At 51.3% G+C, this 25,019-nt stretch overlaps 1 protein-coding gene across 13 annotated transcripts in view; it reads right to left on the bottom strand.

Moving 5' to 3' along the window:
• SSBP4 (single stranded DNA binding protein 4) overlaps nt 1-21,661 on the bottom strand; it is a 47,979-nt gene extending 26,318 nt beyond the window's left edge. For 6 of the 13 annotated variants that reach the window (XR_012488221.1, XM_074302636.1, XM_074302676.1 and 3 more), the window contains exons 1-4: nt 20,566-20,824; nt 12,835-12,907; nt 12,354-12,415; nt 11,998-12,082 (exon numbers count right to left, since the gene is read on the bottom strand). Coding sequence is in view for 11 of the 13 variants with exons in the window: in XM_074302636.1 (XP_074158737.1) it covers nt 11,998-12,082; nt 12,354-12,415; nt 12,835-12,907; nt 20,566-20,624 (279 nt within the window). In the remaining 2 variants the exon portion in view is untranslated. Of the gene's footprint in view, nt 1-11,997; nt 12,083-12,353; nt 12,416-12,834; nt 12,908-18,993; nt 19,026-20,565; nt 20,957-21,458 lie in introns of those variants that run through there. The other 7 variants (XM_074302682.1, XM_074302663.1, XM_074302643.1 and 4 more) reach the window with 7 other exon arrangements.
• Between the last annotated feature and the right edge of the window lie 3,358 nt (nt 21,662-25,019).

Genomic DNA, 25,019 nt, shown 5'->3' with positions numbered 1-25,019 from the left:
TGCTTTATAAAATGGAAGAATATTTATGCTTTTCAGAGTGGTCTTAAAGCTCAAATTAGGCGTGGGTAAAATGACTTATAATGGGTAAACTGAGGCCATGTAAATGGAAGATGCCAGATGTTTCTCTATTGGGTAGTTAGGTTGTGTGTAGAGAGCATTTCATCCTTTTTTTGCTGAGGCAATTAAGGTTAAGCGACTTGCCCAGGGTCACACAGCCAGGAAGTATTAAATATTTGAGATTAGATTTGAACTCAGGTCCTTCTGACTTCAGGGCTAGTGCTCCATCCACTGAGCAACTTAGCTGCCCTGAGATCGATTCATTCTTTGTACTTGTATCCCTGGCACCTACCATAGTGCTTGACACTTAGTAAATAGTTTATTACTATAAAGTGCAGCTCTGTCACAGTTCAAATAGCTATCTTTATTCCCCCAGACCTCATTATTTTTAAATGTAAAAGCAAAGTGGCTCACCTGGTAAACTAGTGAACTCAGCATCCCATTTCCCTCACATTAAATATTGTGGCTTGATATTTAAGGGAATATAAAGGGTATCATTTATCTTTTCAGGGCCTCAGTTTCCTGAGTGTTGGACTATATGGCTTCTAAGGTCCTGAGATTATGTCTTATTTGCCCCCATGTGATTAACCCTGGTTTTTCTCCAGAAGCCTGTACTACCTTACCCCGTATTTGGTCCCAAGAAATGCTCACTGAATGACAAGTCACAGAGAGATTCAAGAATTCATTCAATAATTATGCATAAGGCCCCCAGATGGCTTCTGCTGAGGGAAGCCAGAACAGGCTAAAGCCAGTGCCTGCCCTCAGGGAGTATCTAGCTAGCAGAGGTAACAAGATGGGCAAAGAGATATAGATAACTAGTATGGCTAGAGATGGGAGGGGGAAGTTTAGACCACTGCAACAAAAGGAGATTGAGCTGAGGACCAGGTGATCCTGGAAGGCTACCTGGAGGAGGGGACATTGGAGACTGAGTCACTGGAGGCTAAGTATGGGATTTGGAGGCACAGACTCTTAACTGATCTTCCTGCATACAATCTCTCCTTATTCCACTTCATTCTCCACCCGTTTGCTCAAGTCATTTTCCTAAAGCACAGGTTGGACCATATCATACACATGTCTTTACAATATATATAATAAGTTTTGGAAACTTTTACCTGTTATGTAAATATCAGATATTTACATAACAGGTAAAAGTTTCCAAAACTTATTATATAATTTCCCTTAAACATGAGGTAGGTGAGTATTGGGGCAGCTAGGTGGTGCACTGGATAGAAGAATGCTGGGCCCAGAGTCAGGAAGACTTATTAGCTGTGTGACCCTGAGCAAGGCAATTAACCTGTTTGCCTCAGTTTCCCCATCTGTAAAATGAGTTGGAGAAGGAAATGGCAAACCACTCCAGTATCTTTGCTCAGAAAACCCCAAATGGGATCACAGGGAGCCAGATGCGATGGAAAACAACTGAACACCAGTGGGTATTACTACTCTTTGCTCTGTTTTCCAGAAGAGGAAACTCAGGTTCCGAGACCTCATAATCAATGACAGCATTCTCTTCTGCCCAGGCTGCCCCCAAATCCTCTGCCTCTTAGTCTCACCAGCATCTTGCTAAAATCTGCTCAGTTGTCAGTAGGAGATGAAGGCCTGAGACTGCCCCTGCTCCCCACCCCCAACCGACTAGAGATCCCCTCCCCCAACCAAGTGATCGCTCCTCCTCCCCCAAGGAGCTCCTTGAGGACGGGGCGTTTTTGCTACCTAGTGGTAGCTTTAAAAGGACCCGTCAGTGACAGATGCTACTTGTCCAGATTAGAAGCCCCCTCCAGACCTGCCAGAGTACAAGGTTATGGACGTTATAGACACCACCATTCACTGTCTAGTCCCAATTCCTTCATCTTTAAGATGAGAAGACAAAGGTTCAGAAGGAGTGGAGGGACGGAGCCAGTGGGTCGATAAGCACGCATTATGCGCTTCCTGTGTGCGTGGCACCAGCCATACAAGACAAAAGACGTGGGTCTTGCCTCTGGGGCTGCAGACTGAATGGGAATATCGGGGAGCCCGGGCTTCAGTTCTCAGACTCTCAGCAACCATTTCTCCCCGAGTCAATTTCCTCATTTGTCAAATAAGAATAAATGGTCCCCACCTCCCTCCCCCTGGGCAGTAGTGATGATCAAAGGCGATAATGTAGATACAGCTGGAGCGAACCTAGTTATTATTACTGTCGTAATTAAGACCAGAGGCCAAGCTTCAGGTCCCGTTTCCAACATTCCCCAGCTCGGTTTCCGCACAGTGGAAGGAGGAGCCAGAAGAGGCGGGCCCCATTAACCCCACCCCATCTGCTATAAGTTTAGGGGCTTGGAGTGGCTTCCCACTGCCCCTCCCTCCTCCTCCGGGTTCCGGGGTCCCTCGGGATCGCCCGGTCTAAGAGGATCCGGGAGCAGAGGGAGGGTCCCTTCCCCAACCCCCATTGCCCTTCCTTCCAAGGACAGCCCAGCAAGAGGAGAAACCGGAATCCGGGGGTAAAAGCCCTGGACTGTCAGGGCTGGGAGGTCCTACTTTGCTAATCCAACCCCCTCACTAGAGAGATGGGGACCATAAGACCCAGAGAGTTACGGGACTTATTCAAGGTCACTTAATTAGCCAGTCCCAGAGCCAGCACTCCTGCCCGGGTCCCCGGAGAGGCCGGGTGGGGGGAGGCTTCCCCAATTGCCCTCCTCGGCTGGGGGCCTCCCGGGCTCCGAGGCTTAAGTCAGAGCCAGGATGGCGCTAGGGCCCGGGGAGGGGGAGGCGCCGGGTTTCTAGGCTGCTGGACCCAGCTGAACTCGAAGGAGGGCTCGGCGCGAATCATTAGCAAGACAATGGCGTGTCTGTGGCCGCCGCCAAGACCAACAGCGCCCGGGGCGAGGCTGCGGAGCGCTCCCCTCCTCCCAGCGCGCTCCGCCCAGCCCAGTCCCGGGTGGACCCGCCGGCCGGTAGCCGGCAGCCCCACCTTAACCCTCTTCTCCCCTGCCCACCACACAGTCTGCTCCCCCGCGCCAGCCTTCGGCTTCAGGCGACCCCCATTCGTTTACTAGGGATCCTCCCAAGCCAGGGAAGCTAGCCTGATTTTGTGCTAGGTCCAAATCAGAACCCTTTTGGACTGTTTTCCCATTTCTACAACTTCAGATAGATTTGATCAAAGGATCACAAGTTTTTAAATAAAATTTTAAGAAGCAGCTAAAGTGTCAGATCTGAAATCAGGAAGATCTCAATTCAAACATGACAGATCTTTACTAGATGTGACTCTGGATAAGCAAAGCACTTAACCCCAGTCGGTCTCAATTTCCTAATCTGTAAAATCTGGATAATAATAGTACCTATTACCCAATTGAGAAGATAAAATATTCGGAAAACTTTTTTTGCGTGGTTGAAGAGTCAGAAAGAAACTTGGAGGCCATCCGGTTGACAGATGAGGAAACTGAGACTAAGAAAACTTGCCTAAAGGTCACACAATAAATGTCAAAGGTGGGATTCCAAGGCTTGTAGACTCTGCTGTTCCCACAACTCCTGCTGAAGTTTCTTAGCTTAGCCTCTGCTTCAAGTCAGTAGCAAACGAATTTTATTGCTTACTCCCTTAATCCAAAAACCTCCAAGGGCTCCCCAGCCCTTCAGCCTGGCCCCAATTTACCCTTCCAGTCTCATTTTATTCTTCTGCCCACTGAGTACTCTCAATTCCAGCAAAACAGGATTACCAGCAGTCTCCTATGTTTCCAAAGAGATTCCCACTAGCTGTCCCCTCCGCCTGAGCCACATTCCCTCCCTTCCTCTGCCTTTCAAAATCTATCAGTCCTAGAGACACTCAGGATGACCTCAGGTTTCCCGACTCTTAAAAACTTCCAGTTGCATTGTTTAGATGTCACCTTTACCTCCAAAACACTCTATATTGTACCCCCACTTTCCCCGGAGCTCCAGAGGGTCCAGACAGGGTCATCTTGGTATCCACCCATGCAAACTTTAGCCCTCTGCACACAGCAAGTGGAATAGGCCTGACATAAGAGTACCAGAGTCCCCAATAATTCTGACATTTCATCTTCAAAAGGTCCCTCTCAGTTCTGACATCCTAGATTCTGCGTCCTAAGGGTCGATCCAGCTGTGAGGAAGGTCCTTCCTGCAAAAGCATTCTAAGTTCTAAGGACCCTTCCAGTTCTCAGTCCTTCCTAGGCTACCGAGATCTTTTCCCAGCCTCTCGGGGCTTTCGCTGCTTCCCCTCCCCCTCCCCCAGCCCAGCCCAGCCCTGAGGGCAGCGCCAGGCGCCGCAGAGCTTCCTGGATGGGTCAGAGGAGGAGGAAGCCGGCAGGCGGGTGGACCTGGCCCAGGGGAGTCAGCGGGTGGCTGCCTCTCCCCACCCCGCGAGGGAACCAGGGAAGGGAAGGCGCTTGTATGTAGATGGATGAGGGGTGGGGGCGGGGGTCCCAGTCTTTGCTCCCAGCAGCCCCCACGTGGCCTCGGAGCGGGGTCTGAGGGGTTAATCCCCCAGGCCGGGCTCAGCCCTCCCCGGGACAATCCGGGGGCTGGCCTCTAGGGTAGGGAAGACTGGGCGGGGGCGGGACTGGGAAAGGCTTGGAGGCAGGGAGTAGTCTCCCCTCCCCCTCGGGCCGGGGATTGGGGAGCTGGGGGGCCCCTCAGCCTCCCCCCCTTGTCAATCAGGGCCTGATGAGCTTCCCGGAGAAGGCAAAACAGGCGTTGCCATGACAACTGCTTGGGGAGCGCTGGGCTTTTCCTGAAGATACCAAGGTCACAAAGAAGCACAGACAGAGACCCAGAAAAGGGGGGAAAAGGAGAAACCAAGAGATCGGGGACCCAACAAAGGAAAGAGGGGGCGGCTGAGACTCAGAGATACAGCAAAGGGAGGGAAGAGAACTGAACACAGCAAAGGAAATGGGAGGGAATTGAGAGCAAAAACAGGGGAGAGTCCCCAGGATGCAGAGGGGAGAAATGGAGGGACCTCTACAGAACCAGGAAAAAGGGATACAGAGCCTCGGGTCAGAAGAGGGGCCCACAGTACAGACAGAAGGGCCAGGGAGGGGCTTGGAGCTGCCCCGGCCCTCAGGGATCGCTCGAGCCCTTTTACCCCACCCCCACGCTACAGCCTAGGAACCGGGGGCCCGAGAGGAGCCACGGGGAGTGGGGGCCTCCGGCCAGGCCCGGCTCCACCGACAGGATGTCCGCCCAGCTTCCTGGCCGCGACCCGGGCCCGCCCGCTTCCCTCCCCCTCCCCCCCACAGCCAGGCGATTGGCCCTCCTCGCCCAGCCAGGCCTGGCGCCCCCAAGACCGGTGGGAGGGGGGGGGGAGGCGGATAAAGCTCCCGAGCTTCAACCCGTTTCTCCCCAAAGCCGGGGGTAGGGCCGCGGCACCCTCCCCCCTCGATAGTTGGTAACAGATGTGGCAGCTTCTGCGAATCTGCGCCCCCCCATCCCCTGATCTCTGCCCCAAGGCCTTCCTAAACCTGCCCCCCCTTCAGGGTATAGAGCTCAGGCTTGGGTGGGAGAAGAGGGAGACAGCTGCGGTCGGGTATTTCTGGCATCGAAGTGTAAAGGCTAGAGACCTTGAGGCAGGGGCTGAAAGAAGGCAGCCCTTTGGGCCAGAACGTGAAACGCCAGAGATGTGAAACCTCCACTTTTTCCAATTCCATTTCCCCTTCTTTCTAGCATCAATCTCCCTCTTTTCCATTTCTCTATTCTGCAGTCCCCTCTTCCTGCTTCCCCCGCCGATATCACTAGGTCTTGTCTTCTTTCAGGGCCTCCTTGTTCCCCATCCTCAGCTCCCTCACTGCCAGAGATTTCCTCTCTCCACACATTCCCAGTATGTTCCCATTCTCTAACTAACCCTCCCTTTTCCAGAATCCCCCCTCCTTCCCAGACCCACCTCCCACATGCCTCCATTTCCCCTTTCTAGGCTAACCTTAGCCTTTGTCTGGCCTCCCCTCCCCCTCATTGCTCCTCAGAGGCTGGCTCCCCTGCCTGCGCCCCTCTCCCCCAATTTGTGGGCCAAAATGGGACAGCTTGGATCCTGGAGTTACTTAGTTCTCCAGCTCTGCTCTCTCTTCCCCTTCTTCAGTTCTTCATATCTCTTCCCATATTTCCCTCACCCACTCACTCTCACTCACTCTCATTCTCTCACTCTCACTTTCATTCTCTCATTCTCATTCTCTCTCTCTCTCTCTCTCTCTCTCTCTCTCTCTCTCTCTCTCTCTCTCTCTCTCTCTCTCTCTCTCTCTCTCTCTCTCTCTCCTCTCTCTCTCTTTCCCCCTCTTTCCCTCTCTCTCTCTCTCTCTCCTCTCTCTAGCCTTTACATATGCAAGGCAGCGCTGCCATGGCAACGGGGCCTGACTCCGCAGGGCTGACCCGCAAGGCAGACGGCCCTCTGAAGCCGCGCGTGTGTCTCACTTCAGGAGAATCTCATTAATTCTGAAATGGAAATGGGCCCCGCTCCCTGCGCTAGGCTCCACAACCCCAGCTTCCCTCCCCTCTTCTTCCCCCCCCTTTCCTAAGCTCCCAAGGCTCTTAGTGCAGAGATTTGGGGGCGCGGGTGGGGGTGGAGCCGTGCAAGCAGATAGACCCACTCAGAGAGAGACACAGGAAAGAAAGGGAGACATTGAGCAGAGACAGAGAGGCCTGGATTGATGGAGAATGGGTTCAGGAGTGAGACACGGAGAAATAAATGGGGTGATGGAGAGAAAGCCAGAGCGGATGGAGAGAAAGCCAGAGCGGATGGAGAGAAAGGAGGGAAAGGGAGGACCAGAACAAAAAAAAATTGATGAAGATAGAAAAGATTTTTTTAAATGGGGGGGAGGGGAGAAAAGAGAGAGAGTTGGGGGGGGGAGAGAAGGAGGGAGAGAAGGTAACAGCCCAGATTTCTGGAGGGCTGACTCTGGCTTGGTATGGGTGGGGGAGATGCATGTGGAGAGCCAGCTAGAGTAATCACCCTGCCCACAGCAGGCAAACCCTCCCTAAATGTTTCCAGAATGAAATGAAGGAGTAGCTAGCCAAGAGATCTGGAGGGCCAGACAGGGGAAACAGGAAAGGGATGGAGGGAAAGGACCAGGAGGCAGAGGGGCAGAGGATGCTGAGATGGAGAGGATACTGAGGAAGGTCTGGGGCAGGAAGAGAGGCAAAGGCAGAGGAGAGAGAGAGAAAATGAGGCAGAAACAGGGCAGGGAGAGAAGCTGAAGCAGAAAAAGAACAGGGAGAGAGATTGTGGCAAAGACAGGACACAGAGAGAAACTGAGGCAGAGATGAGTGCTATAGAGATCCAGGAGCTGAGGCAGAACAGGGAAACAGACAAGCAGCAAATTGGAGATGAAGTCCTGGGATCCTTTCTGGCCAGGGACAATCTTGTTTTCCTTCACCTCACTCCTCCTTCATCCAGCCCAGCCCAGCCTGCTCTACCTAGGAGGAGCCCCAGCTTCCTCATCTCTCTTCTCACTTCCCCAACTAGCTTCCCCAGCTCTTGCTGTTTATGGAAATGCTTGGACTGAATGGGGTGTGGAAAGGGAATCTCAAATAGGAGGATGAAGGGTTTGTTATCTAAACAGTCCTAGTCCCCAGTTGCCCCAGGCTCCCTCCTGGATAGTCTGGCTCTATCATGAAAGCAAGGAGGGTAGGTGAGAAAAAGGGGTGCCATCCCTAGTCTAAAAACCAGCTAAGGAAAGAAGGGGTAAAAGGGTCACATTCTGAGATAAGTTTTGAACAGGAGACAGACATAGTATAAAAAAAGGAGGTTGGAGGTGGGGCCCTCAGAGTTGAAAGGAGAAGGAAGGGTCAGAAAGAATCAACCTTTTGTGGGAACCAAGTCTTGACCTGCACCTCCTCCGCACTAAAAAGACCACTGGGTAGGAAGGTTCTGGGGAATAGGCAGGGGGGGATGAAGGACTCTGTGTTGGAGAAAAATTCAGGCTCTGAGTCTCCCAAACATAAATTCTCAAGACTCCTCCCTCCCTCTCCAGTCACACCCTTCCTCCCAAAAAATCCATCTGAAGAACCTTAAGGGGGTCTTACTGGGGAAGGGTAGGGGAAAATTGGGTAGAGAAAGTAAGACCCTGCCAAACCAGCCAGTCCAGAGACAAACAGAGAGACAGAGACAGAGAGAAAAAGAGAAAAAAAAAAAAAAAAAAAAAAAAGTGAGACAGAAAGAGTAAAAAGAGAAAAACAAAAAGAGACAGAGATTGAAAGAAAAAGAGATAGTATTTGTGTATTAATCCCTGATGCTGTTGTGAATGGGTAATGTACACTGGCTGCACCTGTAACGAAGGGGGTGTTTGTGGGTAGCCTCCCCACAGCCTTCTGTGTGGCCTGTGGGTATTTATGGTTATAGGTGGGGGGGGGTGTTGTGCTGCTGAGTGAGTCTCTATGGGTTTTTTGTGTTTGTCAGAGAGTATGGAAGAGCACTGAATGCAGTCAAAGGACCTGGGTGCAAATTCCACTTTTGATGCTTACAACCTTTGGCAAATGACTTCTTTCTGAGTCTCAGTTTCCTCATTTGTAAAACATGCAAGGTGGCCTAGATAGCCTTGGGAATCCCCTCGGCTAGGATCTTATTTCTACTGGGGGAGGTTCTCTGTCTCTGACTGGGCATGGAAAGAATTTGGACTTGGAAGTCAGGAGAAGCTAAGTTCAAATCCTACCTCTCACAACTAAGTCAGGAATAGCCCAAGTGGCAGGCCTGGAGTCAGGAAGACTCATTTTCCTGCCTCAGACACTTCCTCTCTGTGTGCTCCTGGGCAAATTCCTTTCATCCTATGTGCCTCAGTTTCCCCATCTGTAAAATGAATCGGAGAAGGAAATGGCAAAAGATTGTAGTATCTGTGCCAAGAAAACTCCAAATGGGATTACAGAAAGTTAGTCAGATGTGACTGAAAACAAGGGGGTCAGTCACTGCCCTTCCTGAGCTGAATGTTAAAAATCTAAAAGCAATGATATGAGTTATTTTGATCTCTGAGTTTCTGGATGAATGTACTTGTATATGGGGTTGGATGGTAGGTGCTGGGGATACCACCTGGAGGCAGGGGGAGTCCCCTGGAAACAGCTTCCTGGAGCTCCCCCAATAGAGACAAGAAAGATATCTAGGAACTGGGCAGACAGAAGTCAAAAGTCCTCCTTAAGGCCTTCATTTCTTACCTCAGAATTTCTCTTTTCTGCTCCTCCCTTCCACCACCCAGGGGGAAGGGGTGGGGACCTAGATTTACAGATAGGAGGTGGAGCTGCCCTGGGGCCTCAATTCACCCTAGTTAAAAAAAAAAAAACAAAAAAAACCCCAAAAAACATCCCATTCTGCCTCTCCCTCCCCAACTGTCTGCAATATTGACCATCAGCCAGCAACCTCCCCTCTTGGCTCCATCCTTCCCATCCTTCCTTAAGGAGTTCTCTGGAGACAAATCCTTATGAGGTTCCAGCTTTGGTCTGGATAGGAGCCCTGAGTCTGCCATTAAAGAGCTTGGTGGCCTTTGGGCAGTCACTTCTTAGGCCCCAGAAAATTTGAGGCAGACGCCCCACTCACTCCTAAGTCCAAAGAACCTATCATATAGGTCATGGAGAAATTCATAGCTCCTAGTGGGTCATCTGGGCCCGGAGGAAAGTATCCCCTCTCTCCATCTTCAGAATTTGGAGGTGAGGGGGGAAGTGACTTGGGCAGCCAGACCAGCCACTGAGGACCATTCCTCAGCCTCCTCCACCTCCAGTCCATCCACTCCCAGCCCTGCTCATACTGAGGGGAAGATCAGATTTGGGCTGGGGGCTGGAAGGGACCAAGCTTCTGGGTGCTCTAAGACTGGGCCTGTTTTAAGAATGTGTATGGGGGGTGGGGGTGGTGCAGTGGATAGAGCCCTAGCCCTGAAGTCAGGAGGACCTGAATTCAAATTTGGCCTCAAGACACTTAACATTTCCTAGCTATGTGACCTTGGGCAAGTCACTTAACCCAAGTGCCTAAGCCAAAAAAAAAAAAAAAAAAAAATGCAAGGGTGAGTTTGTGGGCTTGGTGCTGTCAGCCTGGTTTCATAGATATAAGTGTGAGGGCACATGTGGAACTGGATGCCCATAACCTAAAAGCTGGGGTGGACTTTAGGGGCCACCTCCTCCAGCCTTCTTAATTTACAGATGGGGAACTGAAGCCCACAGTCATTCAGTAAAGTAATAATCATAGCTGCATTTCTTGAAATGCAGGATATAAAAATCTGTCTTGGACATATTTTCTTTTTGGAGAGCTGATCGTTAAACACTGATCAGCACACCTTTGCTGTAATATATGTCTTCTACTTGGAACCCAAAATTCACCTTCACAAACAGGAGAGCTGGTGCTTTGGATAGCAGCTGGTCTAGAACTCTAAGACTCCCATAATGGAATTGAGAGGCAGGGATGAGGAAACTGAGGCAGAGAGCCGAGGCCAAAGTAACATGTGTTGTAATTAATCAGAATAATTGCTAAGGCTTAGAGAGAGAGTTAAGATTTCTTACATGTTAACCAGCACTTTCCAAAGATCAGGGAGTTTGAAATAAAGAACAGTTAGGGCTTCCTGTATTACAGATAACTAAGTACCTGGCCCAGCATACAATAATAAGTGTCTGAGGGAGGATTTGAATTTATGACTTCCTGACTGCAAATCCAACATTCCATCCTCTATACCATCCAGCAAAATCTGGATCTAGCACCTGATTCTTTGTCTCCATCCCTCTGGAGCCTTTTGTGCTCCTATCCAGGGGTGTGTGGGAGCCAGTAGTTAAATTTTCAGCATAAGATTTCAGTATAAGTTAAAAATCAGCAAAGGTTACAAACTAGGGTTTGTTTATTTATTTATTTATTATCTATTATGGAGATGATGGAGAAAATGTTAAGGGTATAGAATAAAGGTAAAATGTCCTGGGCAATTTACTTTTTGGTGAGCTGATTGTTAAACATTTTGCAGCACATCTTTGCTCTAACATATGTCTTCTACTTGGGGCCCAAAAGTCAACCTCACAAACAGGAGAGGGGCTTCTTAGATAGCAGCTGGTATGGGAAAGATCCAGGGGTTTCGTTGCCACAATGAGCCCACCGTGAGACCCGGCAGCTGTCCCCTGTGCCAGGGCAGATCACACCTTGATATTGTGTTCATCTCTGGGCTGGGTATTTTAGAAAGGGGAGTAATGAGTGGGGAAGGAGCCAGAAGTGGGCATTCACTTAGAAAACTCAGGCCCAAGGAGGGAGACTTATCCTGCTGGGTCCCAGAGGGCAGAACCAGGAAAGGGAGGTCCTAGGGAAGCCTATTAGAGCTGGGGCCCCTCTCACCTTCCTCTCCAAAGAGGGGGATAGTGAGTTCCCTTTCCTGGAGACCTTCAGGGAAAAAGCTGCTGCCATCTACTGTGGAGGGGATGCAGGAGGGGGAGGGGGCAAGCTGGGGGGGGTCACTGGGCCCCCCATCTTGACTCAGAGAGTCTGTGACTCTGCTGCATCTATTGGGGAGATGTGTATATGAAGGCGAAGGTATGTGTATGTATATTTATATATGTATATAATATATTCGTGTACATATCTAATAGATGGAAGAGTTGGGGTAATGGAGACAGAAAGGAAGAAGGGGAGAAAGAAAGGGGGGAGAGTAAGGTAGAGAGGAGAGAAAGGGGAAATGTGTGTGTGAACACCCTTTGTCCATAGCCCTTGCGCCACGCTTGGACCCCAGTCTGAATCTCAGCTCTGTCCCTTCACCCCCTCTAGGTCTCAGTTTCCTCATCTGTAAAAATGGCTTAGTTCCTATAATCTGCAGCCTCTTTCTGTATCTGCCCATTTGTAGAAGGAGGCAGCCTCAGACAAACAACTTGAGACTTCCTCAAGAAAGAAAATCTGGGGCTTTCCTTCTCCCCAGAGTCGGGAGACTGAGCCAGCCGCCCGGCACTATTAAAACACGGCTGTACTCATGTTCAGCCGCAGCCCAAAGCCACCCACCAGCCCCAGATCTGGCCCTGGACAGGGCAGGAACTCACGTAGTCATGGAACGCCTTAGCTTCGCTAGAATGCTCACAGGTTTCCCGTCGGTCAGGGGCTGCACAGTACAGGTCCCAGAACACACTGTAGGGGAAGGAAATGGTCAAAAAGACACAGAGGCACAACTCACACCAGGCTCTGCCCAATGCCCTTGTTAGTCCCCTCACCCCTCCAGTCACCCCAAATTGTTACTCCTCCCTGCAGTACCTAGATCCCCATCTCCCCAACTCCATCCCTCCTTTCTAAGTATTTCCCATCATTCTTTTCCTAGCCTTGGGGGCTCCTCCCAGAGATGGCCCCTTCCCCCTTCACTGGGACCCCCCATTCCTATCTCTAGGGCTCCCCAAAAACTTACCACCACCAGGAGTGTAGAAACCCCGGGGGCTCCCCCAATGTAATATTCTTCTCCCACCGGATCTGCCAGAGCCAGAAGCAGATTAGAAAGAGAGAGCCCCTGCCCAACCCTCCCCCACGCCTGCCCCCACCCCGCCTCACTTCCCTTCCCCCACCTTATAAATCTTGGCTCTCTCTTCTCCCAGGGTCCCTCAGCCCTGCAAGCCCCCTCATTCCTCATAGAGCCTTAATTCTAAATCCTGGGACTAAAGAGCAGCAATTAGGGAGGGTTAGTCATTCAGTCCCCACAATCTCAGCCTCCTCCGAGCTTTCAGGCCCTGAATCGTTTCAGACTCCCCACCCCCTCCTCATCTCAGTTAAAACGGAGCCAAGGAACCTGGGAGAGAAGGGGGTGGGGGTAGGTGAGAGGACAGCAGGGAAGAAGAGGGAAAGGGGAAGCTGAGCAGGAGTGGGCGGCTCTACCCCAGCCAGCTGGTTCTCACCTCCGACAGGAAGGTCTGGGCTGACTTCTGGGCTCCCACATGAAGTAGATACTCATATACATACAGCGCCAACCTACACAGAGAAGGCCAGACTCAGGGCACGGGGAAAATGCAGCAGGGCCAGGTATCTGTGTATCAGATGTTCTGTTCTCCATCTCCCCTATCCCCAAGTAACTGGAGACCCAGGGAGGGAGGGGCTGAATTCTGGGGGGCTTTGGGCTCCCAAGCACAGTGGAACACAGTAGGAACACACACAAACAATCACAGAGCTATAGCTGGATTCAAACTCGGATCCTTGGGTCACTTTCACTGAACCAATGAGTTAGATCAACAGGTATTTATTATGTGTTAACCGTGGGAATGCAAAAAAAACCCCAAACAATCAATACTTGTTAGGTGCCTACTATGTGCCAGGCACTGTGCTAAGCCTGAGGGTACAAAGGAGGCAAAAGGCAGTCCCTGCCCCCAGGGAATCACAAACCAATGGGAGAGAAAACATGCAAACATACAAACAAGCTACATACAAGATAAATAGGAACTAAGTACAGAGGATGAAGAGGGCTGTGGAAGGCTTCCTGTAAAGGAAGGGATTTTAGAAACACAAATAAAGGAATATAGGGAAGCCCCGAGGGAAAGATGAGGAGGGAGAGCATTCTAGGCATAGGAGCAAGGATCACTGCATGGGAGAACACTTGGTGGAGAGGAAGGGGTAAGAAAATTGGGAAGGTAGGAGGGGGCTGGGATTAAAGGCCCAATAGGATTTTGTATTTGATCCTGGAGGCGACAAGGAGCCACTGAAGTTTACTAAGTGGGGATTTGTTACATGGTCCGATCTAGGCTTTAGGTAAATTACTTTAGTGGCTGAATGGAAAATGGACTGCACCCCATAGTGAGTTCTTGCACCACGCCAGAAGTAAGAGAGGGATGGCAGGGTCAGGATAAACGCCATGGGGATTGGGGAATCCGGAAGGAATCTTAAAGGGACCTCAACCCCCATCAAAGGCACTGGCAGTTGGGGGGCTGGGGAAAGTCTATTGAAAAGAGATCTCAGCTGAGACCTGAAGAAAACCAGAGAAACTCATAGGGGGAGGGGAGGAGGGAGAATATTCCAGGAATGAGGGACAGCTGGTACAAAGGTCCAGAACTAGGGGGGTGGGGGACGACTGGGAATAGCCTCTTGCTAAAAATGGCCTTGAGCTGAGCCTTGAAGGAAGCCACAGTCCATGCTAAGGGGCTCCTCCTCCTCCTCCTGTCCTTTCTCTGGTGCACCTGACATCATCTAGGATCCCCCTAAATCAGAAGGGCAGCCTTGTCCTGGGAGACAAGAGACTCTGAGTCCAGTCAGTCCTGGGCAAAACTGGGCTCTTTCCATGTCCACGCTACCTTCCTTTTCTGAGACCTGGGCTTCCTTTGTACCTTCTCCTTCCCCAAAACTTACAAATGTGAGGAAGCCCTTCCTAGAACTTGCACTCAGACCCCCATCAGGACAACATTTTTCATCCCAGGTCCTTTGAAATTGTCCTGGATCATTGTATTGCTCAGAAAGAATCGCTTAGTCATTCACAGCTGATCATCCTTATAGTATTGCCCTTATGTGGAAGGTGTTCTCCTTTCTGTCCACCTCACCTTGCATCAGTTCATGTAGGTCTTCCTGGGTGTTTCTGAACCCCCTTCCCCCCTATAACTTCTTATATTGAGATTACTACAATAGTAAATATAATTTGTTCAGCCATGCCCCACTGGTGGACATTCCCTCAATTTCCGATTTTTAGTCATCACAAAAAGAACTTTTACAAATATATTTGTCTTTTCTTTGATCTATTTGGGGTACTGAGCTGGGTCTAAGAATCCGTACCCTTCGGACATAATAGAAATTGTTGTCCAGAATGGTTGGAGCAGCTCACAATTCCACTCTGCAACCAATAATGATGCATCGGTGCTCATGACCTTTCATTCGTTCATTCCTTAGCCCTCACTATGTGACTTTTCTCAGGACTGATCTCGAGCTGCTATCTCCAGATCACCAAGGACTTAAATATCTTAATCTTGGGTGAATTCTTCTATGACCTCTCGGCGCCATCAGTGGGCACTGAGGCTGTCCCGGTCTCCCTCCAGAAGCTCTCTTCTCTTGCGTCCTGTGATATTGCTCTGAATTATTCTTTTCTCACCTATCAGATTGTTTCTCTACTAGTGTACTCTCACATCTGACCATTTCTCAAGACTTAGCCAGAAACCAAATTCTTCCTTTCCTTCTTTACATTCACTACATTCTCCCTTCCTCTCTGTCTCACTCCTTCCCTCCCCCCACCTGTTTCTCTTTCTCCTTCCCTCCCTTCTTTCTTTCTCTCCCTCCCTCCTTCCTCTCTGTCTCTCTCCCCATGCCCTCTTGCTTTTTTTTCCTTGAAATTAATTCTGTTCACTCCCAGAGTTCTAGCTCTTTCTTTCAGGTAGCCGACTTCCCCACAATCTGTATCTTATTCATCTGTTTATTCATTTTACATGTATCAAGTGCCTACTATGTGCAGAGCCTACAAGGCTGAGCCTTGGAGGACATGCAATGTTCAGATATGTATGGGGAACTCACAGTCTAAGAAGAAGAGTGGTCAATCGATATCTATACACAGCATCACTGGATAATTGCATCAGAGAGAGAGCATAAATGCAAGGCTGAGAGGGAAGGCTGTTGTCTCGAGGGAAGGGTGAAGGTCTGGAGATGCTTATAAAATATAAAATATCTTGTACATAGTAGGTGCTTAATAAATGGGGATTGAATGATGGGTAGTACTTTAACAGTTGTAGGAGGGGGTGAACATCTCAGGCACAGCTAAATCCTGAGCAAAGATATGAAGGCTGAAGAACAATTTTCAAGAGACAGAGATTTGTCTACTTGAGCTCATTACAAAATGCAGAGAAAGGACTGACTCAAGCTGAAAAGGTAAGGGAGCTCTTTGTGGAAGGTTTTGAATGCCAGGCAGAGAACTAGCTCATTCATTCATTCAAGACATATTTACTTGAATACCTATTATGTGTTAGCAACTATAAGGGATATATCCACCAAGTTAGGATTTTCCAAACTTTTCTCTCACACCACTAACCATATTCCACCTCCTCCAGGAAGTTCAAATAATGTCAGTCTCATTGTGTTCATTATCTTTCCCCAAAAACCTCCCTGGATATCAGCTTTCTTATCTATAAACTGAGGGGGCTCCTGAAGTCCTAGCTCTAGGATTCTGGGTCTTCCACTCAAAAGGATCAGACTAGACAGGGGGCATTTCCAAACAATACCATGGTAAATGAGGGGCCTAGCTGGAGCAAGAAGTGGGCTCGTGTGATGGGATGATAGACAGAGAGCCAGAAAAATCTTTGGAGGCTAGATGACCTAGAACCAGACAGTTGACAGACCTAGAACCAGAAGGGTCTTTGGAAGTTATCTACTCCAATCCCTTCCTTTTACTCATGAAGACACAAAGATCATAAGAATGCCCAGGATCAAGGGAATAAATAAAAAGACAGGGATTTGAAATCAGCTCTTGGAGGGCCTTGAATAAAAATGGTATTTTTATTAAATCAAAATGTAAAGGATTTTATAATAGTAACTGACATTGACATGGCACTTTATGTCATATTTTCTTCCCAATATTCCTGCAAGGTGAGTGGGACAAGTAGGATTTTTATCCATTTTCCAGGCTCAGGGAGGGCAGTCTCTTTATTTGAAGACACATATCTGGCCTTAAAGAACAGACCCAGGTCTCCTGGCTCCAATTTCCACTAGACCAAAGTCAGCTTGGAATATCCCCTTGAGAAGTTTAAGTATGTGTCAGTATTTGCAAACCCTCCCCAGAAACTTTCCAAACCAAGGGGCTCTTCACTGGGCATGAGTCTCCTGCATGTCCTATCAGAATGTAAGTGCCCCAAGGGCAGGCAGAGTCCATGCTTTTCATAAACCTTCCCCTCCCCTCCCCTACCTTGCCACCCCACTTTTCAATCAACACCAGTAGCTCCCCATTGCCTCCAGGATCAAACAGACAACCCTCTCATCTGGCCCCTTCCTAACCTTCTACCCTTCCATATATTCTACAATCCAGTGCAGCCTCATGGCAATTCTTTTCACAAGATCCTCCACCTCCCTCAAGTAGTTTTCATCCCTAGAATGCTTTCCCTTCTTTCTCCAACTCTTGGCTTCCTTTAAGTCTCAATTAAAATCCCACCTTTTGCAAGAAGTCTTGTTAGTGCCTTTTCTCCGTCTGAGATTCTCTTCAATTTAGCTCTCTTTTGTGCATGTGACCGTTCCATATGGTCTTCCCCATCAGAATGTGATCTCCTTGAAGGTAGGCTTACTTTGTCCCATTCTTTGTTTTCCCAGTGCCTCCCACATGAATCATTCATTCATTCATGGCTCAAAAGGATCTTATACATCATGTGGTCCAATCCACTTATTTTATAGACGTGGAAACCCACTTATTTTATGGATATGAAAACTGAGGTTCCCAGAGATTAAATGGTTTATCTAATATAACAATAACAGAAATTGGTTTTGAACATCGCTCCTCTGCAACCCAAACCAGTGCTTTTTACAAGCAAATTTAATGGACGAGCTTCTTAACAATTAGGACTATCCAAAGGTAAAATGATTTGCCTTTAGAGATAGTGAGTTTCCTATCACTACAAGTCTCCAAGTAGAAGTTCAATGACCATTTATAGAAAGATGCTAAAGAGGGGATTCCTGTTCTGGCATGAGTTGGGAATACGTGTCTCCTGGTGTCACTTCCAAGTCAAATTCTGTGAGTTTAGGTTCTCCTGGACTGACAGGGAAGCTTGAAAATGGGAAGTCTTGGGGAAACCTAATGCTGAAGGGTAAAAGAAGCTCATCCAGGGGCTTGGAAAAGCTGGGGAAGTCTTGGGGATGAGAAGGTAAAGTCCCAAGGAGTAAGGTCTTTGGAAGGAGATACCTCTGACCTGAGCCAGGGGAAAAGGTCCTCCCCAACAGCCTTGGGGTTCAGTGCCACTAAGCCTTTAACCTGGCTAGACCATGAGACAAGCTAGGACACTGAAGATTAGATTTTTTAAAATAGCCCTCAATAAATAGTTCCAGGTCAGCTTTGAAGGTCTCCAGTGACTACCTACTGCAAGAATGTCCTACAATTCTATCAATGACTTGGATAAAGTCCTCTGGCCCTCAGTCCTAGACATTAGCATGCTTATCACATTTGTAGGTGATATGAGGTGGGGTAGGTCAGCTAGCTAACACAGGAAGACAGAATAAGGAATAAAAAAGGCCTTAAGGAGCTTCACAAGAAGTCAATAGGAAGAAATATCACATTGCAAAAAATAACTTCACAAGTAGATGATGGGGGAAGCTCGATTTGGGGGCAAAGATCTGGGGTTTTTTAGTGGCCTGCAAACTGGGTAGGAGCCAACAGTGTGTAATAGGACAGCTCAAAAACGGAAAGAAATCTGGGGCTTCAGAGCTTCCAGAAATAAGGAGTTGATAGGCCCTCTGTACTATGCCCTAGCCAGACCACATGTGGAGCAGTGTGCTCAGTTCTACATTGAAGGATATAAACAATTAAGCTTCCAGAGGAGAGCCAGCAGCATGATGAAGTCCCCTGAACCTGAGTCATAGGATTATTGGAAGGAATTAAAATTTATGTAGGAAAAGCAAAAACTCAGAGTAGTCAGGATAACTGCCTTTGAAAGGCTATTATATAGGAGAAGCACACGCCTGATTGGTCCTAGAGGGCAGAGTGTGGGGTGCCGGTTATAGGATTTCCTGATATGAGGGGGCTGCATTCATTCATCTCTAAGGTGCCTCCCAACTCAGACCTTGAAAGCCCTCTCCAGCTGTGACCTTCTGGACTAAGAGCCTTCCTTCTCCAACGATGACATTTTGCCTCCTCTGTTCTAAGGGATCTTGGGGTCTTCCCTGCCGGAACCCTCTAAATCCAGGTTTAGCCCGGCAAGAGCTACCCTACAATAGCAAGCCATCACCAGAAGGCCAGGCCTGTTGAGGCAGGAGGAAGGGAGCCCACTGAGGTGGGGTGTGTGGGAGCCTATTTGTGTAGGGGGTGGCTGGGAAGGGCCTCTTGGGAAACCAAACCATGATAGCATGGGCGCTCAGCCTCAGCAGAGGAGGGGCAGATTGGGGACCCTGGATCTTACCCAGAAGCTCTAGCCATGGAGAAGGGCCCCACTGCTCCCGAGCCCCGGTCTGGGTCCCGCAGCCCAGGTCTCGGTGGTGGCGGCCTTGAACACAGTAGGCCACCTTCTACCCTCTGGGCAGCCGAGGCCCCCACCTCCCCCCAAAATCTCCAAGTTTCCGACTCCTCCAGCCCCCGACCCCGCCCTGACCCCAGCCCAAGCCAGTCTCCAGGGAGGCCCCTACGCCCCGCCCCAAAGCTCAGTGTGGAGCTCCTCCCCGTCGTTAGGAGCAGGAGGGGACCAGGGGGCAGACGGACAGGTGGCCGCGGGGCGGGGCCGCCGGTGGAGGGGGCGTGTCTGTCCCCAGGGGCCCAGGGGGCCACCACTTCGCCAGCAACTTTCCCGGGAGCTCCTAGTGCTTGGGGCGGCAGGAGGGCGGAGGAGGGGGCCCAGGAATCTTGGGATCCTGGAGCGGGGGTGACCGGCCTAAGCTCGGTGATCTCCTACAGCTGGAGAGGAGGGATGGGGATGGTCCCGTCCACACCACCGCCTCCTTCCCCTCGGCGGCCTTCTAAACCCTTCCGGGTCCAGGCTGCCTTGAGGTCCCCGGGACCTGATTGCAGCTCAGCTCAGCGGCCGGACAGACAGCAAAGCAACCCAGAGGAGAACTTCCTGGCAGCCGGATCCTTCCCTCCCCCTGCAGCCTGGCCCTCCCGCCCCCCGCTCCGGGCCCCTCGTCCTCTGCCGCCGCAGCCTGGGCCCCAGGCCCCGGGGCTCCCAGCCTGCAGAGCCCTGGCCCTGGCCCCCGCCCCAAATCCTACCCTTCCCGCTCTGCCTGGCTCCGGGCCGGCCGCTCCCCACTATCGCCGCGGGCCAGGGGCCGCCAACTTCGCCGCGGCTCTGCTCCCAAACTTTTCCCCGGCGCCCTCCTGCCCTCGCCTGCCTAGTCCCGGTGCCCCCCGGCTCCGACCGGGGCTGACGGCGTTCTAGGGCCGGAGCCGAGGCGCGCCAGGGCGGCCCAGCCCAGCCCCGCCGCGCGGCGCCCAGCGAAAACTTTAAAGGCGGCGGCGAGTTAGTACGTGGGGGACCGACGGGAGGACAGGGGACTGGGATGGGGCTCGGCCACTCGTCCCCTTCCGGGGGCTGCCTCCCCGTGTCCGACGCCCCCGGAGGTGGCAGGCAACTAGGGCCCCGCACGGAACAGGGACCCCCGACCCCCAACTCGGCAGCTCCCCGGCTCTCCAGCCTCGCTCTCCCTGCCGGGAGCAGCTGCCCGCGAGCGCCCCGGAGCTGCGTGGGGCCCGCGCCCCGAGGCCCAGGACTCCGGGTCCCCCTCCCTCTGTGTCCCCGAGGGGCCCCGTGCGCCCGGCCCCGCGCGCCCCTCCGCTCCCCGCAGCCCAGCGCGCCCCGGCCCCGCGCTCCCCTCCGACCCTCGCCTCTCCGGCGGCTCCGCGCTCCCGCCGGCTCTTCCCGAGCTCCCCCGCTTTCCCGCGGCCCCAGGCGGCCCCCCCGCGATCGCCGCGGCCCCCGCGCGCCCCGCGCTCCCGGGGACTCCCGGCCGCCCGGCTCCTGCGCCGGCGCCTCCGCACTTACTTTTCCCGAGCCTGGCTGTCGGAGGGGACGGCGGAGCCCTTTCCTCCCTTGGCGTACATGCTGCTTGTTTCTCTTTCAGACTTTTTCCCCTACTCCACACCTGTCAAAGAAAGGAGCCTGCCGAGGTCTCCATCTCCATAGCTACCCCCCCTCCCCCTTTTAGTTTTACATCCCGGAGCTTTGGACAGAAATCAGGTACATTTTCCACGCGGGGGGAACTTGAAACGGTCGCGGCGGCTCCAGCTTCAGCTCCGGCTTTGGGTTTTTTTTTTTTTTTTTTTTTGGTCCGGCTGTTCCAGGAATCGCGCGCTGCTCCCTCAGCTCCGCTCAGCCTTCTCTCCCTCCCTCTCCAGGCTCAGCTCTTAAAAGGGCGATGGCGCCAGGCGAGAGCGGCCGCTGCGGCGGAGGGGAGAGGGTCTCTCCTCCCCTTCCCTCCCCTAGCTCCTCCCGCCCCCCGGCACACACACACTAACTCACATTCTGACATCCACAGCGCCGAGGTCCTCGCGAACGAGAACACAGCAGTGCGCCCACGCTCCCCCTCCCACCTCTCCTCTCACATGGGTGGGATTTGCACACCTAAAGCCTGCCCCACACCTGCCCCCCCCAAACACACACACGAACACACGCGCCTCTGATAGCGAGTTTCTCTCCTGCCGTGACGGTGCCCCCCGCTGGCCCACAGCCCCCCCCCCCCGGCCCCACAGCTGTGCCGACCCCCTTTCCCACGCGCTGGCTGCCCCACGGAGCGCGGATTCCCGCCCACCCCTCAAACCCACCGTCAAACCCAGACCCTCACCGGGTCGCAATCCGAGCCAACATTTATGAAGCTCCTACTATGGTGGAGGGAGCACTCTGGAGAACGGAGGGAGATTGACAAGAGATTTACTCACAAAAATCACACAGACACGCGTGTCCACGCGAGGTCACATACACTCAGTCACACGATTTTCTGCTCTCTCCCTTTTGGGGGGCTCCCGCCTCTCAGCGCCCCCACCTCCCGCGCTGAGGTTTTAAAAGGTCTGGGGGGCTCAGAGCCGGCAGCGCCGGGAGCTGAGGGCCTGGGGTGGATGTACGCCCCTCCCCCAGCCCCACCCCCGCCCCCTGGGTCCCCAGTTTCCCTCTCTCTTTCCCCCTTTAAAGCTGCCCCGGGGCGCCTGGGAGGGGAGTTCTCAGAGAACTCTTTTGGCAGGCTGGGTTCCCAGAGCTCCCAGGCTAAGGGTGGGGGCAGTGGTGTGTGTGTGTGTGTGTGTGTGTGTGTGTGTGTGTGTGTGTGTGTGTGTGTGTGTGTGTGTGTGTGTGTATGGGGGGGTGTTTGCTTCCCTTCTCCCTCCCTCCCTTCCCCCCTCCCTCCTCTCTGCTCCTTGTTCCCCGCCAGCCCAAGCCAGGGGCTCCCTCCCCTCAAGCATCCACCTTCAGAATCCTGCCCGTCTTTAACCCGGTGCTCCCAGCTCTGCCCCTGCATCCACCCTCCATGGGAAGAGGTCCAGACTCCTCCCGGGCACCCCCTCCTCTGTTTTGGGTGACTAGGATCGTGGAATAATAATCATGATAACTCACATTCCCATAGCTTCTTACATTGGTTCTCTGATGGGACCTGGAGAACTCTCACAGGTAAATCTCTTCCGGATAAGGAAACTGAGGTCCTGAGGCACCTTGGGACTAAGGCTTCTAGAAAGTTAATGAGTCAGGATTCAAATTCAGCTCTCTTCCCCCAAACCCTCTCCACTGTATCCTACACTGTGGGAAGTCACGATTGGCGGCTGTCTGTGGTGTACATGTGGCTGTATGTATGGTTGTTTGTATGGATGTTTATCCGCCCAAGATTGTGGATGTGGTTATAAGAGGGAGAATCAGGGACTCACTGCATGTATCTAGGTGGCTCAGGAGATAGTGCTGAACTTGGTAGCTCAGACACTGGCTTGCTGTGTGTGCTAACTCTCATTGGCAAGTCGTTTCCACAGTGACTTGTCACAGCTGTTTCTGTGCCTCAGTTTCCTCATCTGCAGAATACCTTGTAGGGATTAGACTCTAAGGCTCAGTAGTGACTGAGAGTTTTGCACATTTTTAAGTGAATGTCATTTATGATGCTAAGATCCCTGAGGACAAGGACTCTGTCTCTTTCATCCCAGTGGGTGCTGGAGGCTGGCTGGCAAGAAAACCCCCTGGACTGGAAGTCGGGGTCCCATATGACCACACACTAGTTGAGTGATTTGGGGCTAGTAGATTCTCTGTTATGTGCCCCTGTGTAAAAAGAGCTTTGGACTGGATGATCCCTAAGGTTTCTTCCTAGCTAAGAGTCTAAAACAGCCATCCCTGTCTGGTCCTCTTCCTGTCTGGCAGCTGTTGGTTCACCCCACCCCCACCCCACCCCCACCCCCACCCTTTCCTGACCAAGATTTGTGCAAGGGAAGGAACAGCTCTTTTTGTCTCTTGGAAGACTGAAGTCCAAATATGTCACTAGCTTGGGGACCCTGAGTCAGTCCTTGACTCTTTTTGTGCCTCAGTTTCCACATCTGGAAAACAAAATTTAAAAAATGATGATAATTCTAACTTAGCCTCCTTCATAAGGTCATTGTGAGGAACAAAGAATAAGATCAATTTAAAATGCTTGATGATGATAACGCTCTAACACTAGTCCTGTCCCTTCATTCTGGCTTCATCCAAGGCCTCCAGGATTACTAGAAATGACCTTGGGGTTCTCCAGAACAGTTCTGTGGTTATATAAATAATAATAATGAGATTTATACAGCCCTTTAAAGTGTGAAAAGCTCTTATTTGACGGGGGTGTGTCTGTGGTGCTGGTGGGGTGCTATAGGAACATATGATGACTCCCATTTTACAGATGAGAAAACTGAAGTTCGGAGAATGACTGACTTGTCCAGGGTCACACCAATATTCACCTTCCTAAAGCAAGAATTGACTTGCCTTGCCTTTCTGATTCCCAAAGAGCTGAAGCTTTATTCGATAGGCCACAGTACCGCCAAGGCTGAAATGGCTTGCCTTCCAATGAAGAGGACGGGATTCTTCACACAAGCCTTCTGAGGTGGGGAAGTGCCAAGGTGGTGGTTGCCCCCACTTCACAGGTAGGGAAAGTGAGGCCCCCAAAGTGATGTGGGCTTGCCCAAGATTATGCCACAAATAAGGGACAGGGTCTGGGTGTGAATCCCACTCTGCTAACCTCAAATCCAAGCTCTCGATGCCCCAGTGGCCACAGCTCCAAAGCTGAGAACTGGGTGAATTCAGGTCAAATCCAGCGCTTGTCAACAAGCAGAGCCAGCCTGGAGTGACAGAGGTAGCCCTGGGAGGTACTGAACTCCCCATTGTGGCCTCCTTTCCAGTAGTAGCTGGAAAATCCCTTCTGGGGATGTGGAAGAAAGCTTCTCCTCCCCAAGTGGTCCTGGGCTGCCTTAAAACCCACTGCCCAGACCCTGCCCCACTACCCATTGGTCCCAAGACCCCGTGGGGCATTTTCCCACTTAAATACCCTCTAATGGATTCAGATAAACCCAAGCCCACTGAGTCGGAGGTGTTGATCTCACGGCTAGAAAATGGCCCAGCTGGGCCCTGACCCTGGATTTGGCCTAAACTCAGGGCCACAGTCACTAAGGCCATGGAATGAGGTGCCTTCGGCGTGCTGGTCAGGGGGAAGAGGTTTCTGTTTAACTAGTCTCTGTGCAGAGTAGACTGTAAGCTCCTTGAGGGCAGGAGCTGCTTTCTCACTTTTGTTCCAGTCGCCAATAAGTGCTTGTTGAGTGAACCAATGCACCTGGGCAGTTCCTGGCTCTTGTTAGAAAAGGGTGGTGGTGGTGGTGGTTTTACCTGTATAATTTGTACTGGAAAGGCCAGACTCTTAAGACTGATTTGGAAACCCCCCCTCTAAGGTAGGGTACCCCGCGTGAAAGGAAGGAAAGTCAAGGGAAAGAATACTGGCTCCCACTTGGATGATGGTGGATGGGTAACTTTACCTCTCTGAGCCTCAGTTTCCGTATCTGTTAAATGTTCCTTCTGGCTCTAGAATCCCATGGTGGTTTTTTCCAATTTACAGATGAGAAAATTGAAGACCAAGAAAAGTAACCTGAGTGACCACACACATGGTAAATGGTAGAGTTCTCCCACCACCTGAGAGTTGGATTCTACCCATTATATGGACCAGGGCTTGCCCAAGTCCATACAACAATCCAATAAGCACTTAGTAGGCATCCATTGTACCGGTAAGCATAGTAACAGAAGAGAGAAAGCAACTTCTGCCCTCAAGGAGCTTATATTCTACTTTGGGAAATAACATACACAGAAAAATAAATATGAAATATGTATAATAAGCACAAAGTCACCTCTTCCCAACCAAGATTCTAAAGGAGAATGAGTCAGGGGAAGTCTGAGAAAGATGGGGAAGGAACAGGAAAAGGGGCAGGGGGAGAGATGTGGACCCCAAATCCTGCCCTCTTGTCCCC

This window comes from Sminthopsis crassicaudata, chromosome 1, assembly GCF_048593235.1.
Source record: "Sminthopsis crassicaudata isolate SCR6 chromosome 1, ASM4859323v1, whole genome shotgun sequence".
NCBI lineage: Eukaryota > Metazoa > Chordata > Mammalia > Dasyuromorphia > Dasyuridae > Sminthopsis > Sminthopsis crassicaudata.
This window is presented reverse-complemented; position numbering and strand designations above follow the sequence as displayed.